At 38.2% G+C, this 3,612-nt stretch overlaps 1 protein-coding gene across 1 annotated transcript; it reads left to right on the top strand.

Annotated features, from left to right (window-relative positions):
* The first annotated feature begins 254 nt into the window (after positions 1-254).
* Positions 255-2,421, top strand: LOC133814677 (uncharacterized). Its single transcript, XM_062247608.1, has 2 exons — positions 255-661; positions 2,172-2,421. The coding sequence occupies exons 1-2, from the start codon at positions 255-257 to the stop codon at positions 2,419-2,421; spliced, it is 657 nt and encodes a 218-aa protein (XP_062103592.1).
* Positions 2,422-3,612: the final 1,191 nt, after the last annotated feature.

The raw sequence follows: 3,612 nt of genomic DNA on the forward strand, positions 1-3,612 counted from the left end.
GAAGGTGTCATGAGACGCGATGCTCGGAAGACGACTTCTCCGTTTACTAGGTCAAGTAGGGTGGTGGCTCCACTGATAAGAAAAGGTAGACTGGAGACACTTCTGGTACCCTCGGTTCAAATAAGAGGTTTCAGGGTACTCAAGGCAACTGTCAGGGTGGGAACGAGAATTGGAGAAGCTACCCTAAGTGTGCCCGATACAGAAGACATCATTTGGGAGAATGTCTTCCCAAGGCATGTTTCCTGTGTGGAGCGATGGGTCATCTTCAGAAAGATTGCCCACAATTGAAGAATGAGAAACCAAAGAAATGCAATAATCTAGTTCCAGCTCGAGTATTTACACTGACCCAAGCAGAAGCTGAGGCTAGTCCTTCTGTAGTCATAGGTTCGATTTCTAATGAAGGCTCTATGTATTCAATATTGATTGATTCTGGTGCTACTCATTCGTTTGTGTCAAGTAAAGTGATAGACAAACTTAGTAGACCTTGTGATGTGTATACTATGGGGTTTGAGACTTTGTTATCTATAGGGGAATTAGTAATTTCTAGGAGGTGGATTAGATCTTTACCAGTGGAGGTGGATAGTGAAGAATTATCTGTGGATCTAATTGATCTAGAAATGGAGGACTTTGACATAATATTGGACACGAATTGGTTAGCCAAGTATGGGGCAACCATAGATTGCAATAAGAAAATGGTGACTTTTGAACCTGAGGGGGAGAACCCATTTGTGTTTGTGTGTTCTATTAATTGAACTCACATTCCAATGATCTCCACGTTGAAGGCTAGAGACCTATTATAGAAAGGATGTATAGGATTCCTAGCGAGTGCAATAGATGTCACTAAGGTTGTAACAGTTGGATCAGAGGAAACCAGATTAATCTGTGAGTTCCTGGATGTGTTCCCATAATATTTGCCTAGGTCAGCACCAAGAGATTGAATTTATCATAGAGTTAGCACATGGAACAAAACCAATATCTAAGGTATTGTACCGCATGGTGCAAGTAGAATTGAAGGAATTGAAGGTTCAGTTACAAGAGTTACTTGATTTGGGGTTTATTAGACAAAGTTTCTCACTATGGGGTGAACCAATATTCTTTGCAAAGAACAAAATAGGTCATTAAGGATGTGTATTGACTACCAGGAGTTAAATAAGATGACCATAAAAAATAAGGGGTAGTTATCTGGTGCACCCCTTAAAAAGGAGCACACAGATGCACCCCCTCACTAGTTCTTGGCTCGGAAAGTATTTTCAGCGCAATGTTTTTTATGGTAATGTATATTGTAGTTATTTATAGCATCCTACAAAATTTTCAAGAAATTATGAATAATTTACAGTGCCGAAAACAATGTTCAAATAAGCTACTTTCCACGTGCATAAAAAATATTCACATGCACAACAAACTATTTGAACCTTACTTTTTGGCATTGTAAATTATTTAGAATTTCCTACAAAAATTTCACGATGCTCTAAATAACTACAATATAGAGAGCATAAAAAAATTTCACTGAAAATACTTTCCGAGCCAAAAACTTGAGAGGGGTGCATTGGTGTGCACACACCCGGGATTTTCCAAAAAATAAGTACCCATTACCAAGGATTAATGATTTGCTCGATCAGTTATAAGGCAAGACAATGTTCTCAAAGATTAATCTTTGATCTGGTTGTCACCAGCTGAGGATCAAAGAAGAAGATATTCCCAAGGTACAAGCATTATCAAATTTTGGTGATGTCTTTTGGACTAACTAATGCCCAAGCGACGTTCATGGATTTGATGAACAAGGTGTTCAAGGATTATGTGGACAAGTTCATAATTGTGTTTATTGATGACATATTGGTCTATTCTTAGTCAGAAGAGGAACATGATGAACATCTTTGTTTGGAATTATAGAGGTTGAGGGAACATTGGTTGTATGCAAAATTCAAGAAGTGTGAGTTTTGACTTCCTCAAGTAACGTTTCTTGGTCACGTTGTGAGTAAGAATGGGATTATGGTTGATCCAACTAAGATTGAAGCGGTGAGAGATTGGCCAGGGCCAAAGAATGCTTTAGAAGTTTGAAGTTTCCTTGGATTGACAAGATACTATTGACATTTCGTATAGGGATTCTCGAGGATTGCAACACCTCTGTCTGAGCTGACGCGTAAGAGTTCGAAGTTTGTGTAAATTGTTAGATGTGAAAACAACTTCCAAGAGATGAAACGACGGTTGATCACTGCACCAGTATTCAGTCTTCTTTCAAACAAGGAAAGGTTTGTGGTTTATTATGATGCCTCGAGGCAGGGGTTAGGTTGTGTTCTGGTGCAGGCAGGGAAGGTGATTTCCCATGCCTTAAGACAGTTAAAAGAGTATGGACAGCAGTATCCTACTCATGATTTGGAATTGGCAACAGTTGTTGGGATTGAGGCAAGAGTTAAACAGTGATAATCGATACTTTAATAGAAGAATAACACAAATAAAAAAACTGGTAGAATTTACCTTTGGGTTGAAGAACCTTGATACATAAAATCACAAGTCTATGATTTTATGTGACTCAAAAAATGTAATAAACGCTTGACACAAATGAAGATTTGTTGTCCAAAAATCTCTATTCCTAGCATCCTCTTTGAAATTGCTTGAAGCTACTACAATGAAATGAGATTGGGATTCACAAGCCTTGAATCTTCATGCAAGTCAAACTTTGTTGATGAAGATCTTGGAGAAACTAGTAATCTTGAGAGCTATAGAGAGAGCGAGGTTTTAGAGAGAGATAGAGGTGAGTGATCAATTCACCAAAAACTCAAGTGACCCCTTTAAATAGTATAGGAACCCTCATTAGACTCAACCAATGAGATTAGAACATTTAATTTGAATTTTGGAGCAAAAAACATGTCACTGTACGGTTCTGTACGTACTGCCCAACGACGCATCGCCTGCATCCAAGTGGCGCGTCGTCTATGCAGTGTTTCATGATACCAGCAACACATTGCTTCCTAGAGGCGACGCAATGCAGGTCCCATTAACTTGGAACTCCAAAAATTGTCTCAAAATATCTCCAAATGCTTCCAAACTTTTTGGGTACTCTTATATACTCCAAAGAAACACTTTGGACCCAAAAAGATGATTTATATATACCTATACAAAAAGTCAACTCTCACATGTTGACTTTAGTAAAATTGTTATGGTTTTTGCACCTCTTTGTGCCTAACCAATTTCATTATGTATTTAACCTATCGTAAGAGAAGTGGTGTTATCATTTAAGGTGTGGCAACACTACTATATGGGAAGAAGTGTGAGATATACACTAACATAAGAGTTTGAAGTATTTCTTTACCTATAAATATGTGAACATGAGGCAGAGATGTTGGTTAGAATTGGTGAATGATTATGATTGTAAAATACTTTATCATCTATGAAAAGTTAATGTGGTGGCTAATGCCTTAAGTTGGAAAGGTCCGGGCCAGATGTATAGTTCGAGACAGATCTCAGCAAAGTTAGCTGAAGAAATGACCAATGCTGGTATAGAGTTCGTGGATGGTAAATTGGCGAGTATAAGTCATTAGTCTACTCTCCTTGAAAGACTTAAAGAAGCACAAATGAGTGATCCACAGATGGTGAATCATCGAGAGGAAGTCT

Source organism: Humulus lupulus, chromosome 2 (genome assembly GCF_963169125.1).
Source record: "Humulus lupulus chromosome 2, drHumLupu1.1, whole genome shotgun sequence".
Classification (NCBI taxonomy): domain Eukaryota; kingdom Viridiplantae; phylum Streptophyta; class Magnoliopsida; order Rosales; family Cannabaceae; genus Humulus; species Humulus lupulus.

Coding starts and splice junctions, on each gene's coding strand:
- LOC133814677 (XM_062247608.1), top strand. CDS start 255: ATGGGTCATCTTCAGAAAGATTGCCCACAATTGAAGAATGAGAAACCA. Junction 662..2,171: donor GACACGAATTGGTTAGCCAA/GTATGGGGCAAC, acceptor GTAAATTGTTAG/ATGTGAAAACAACTTCCAAG.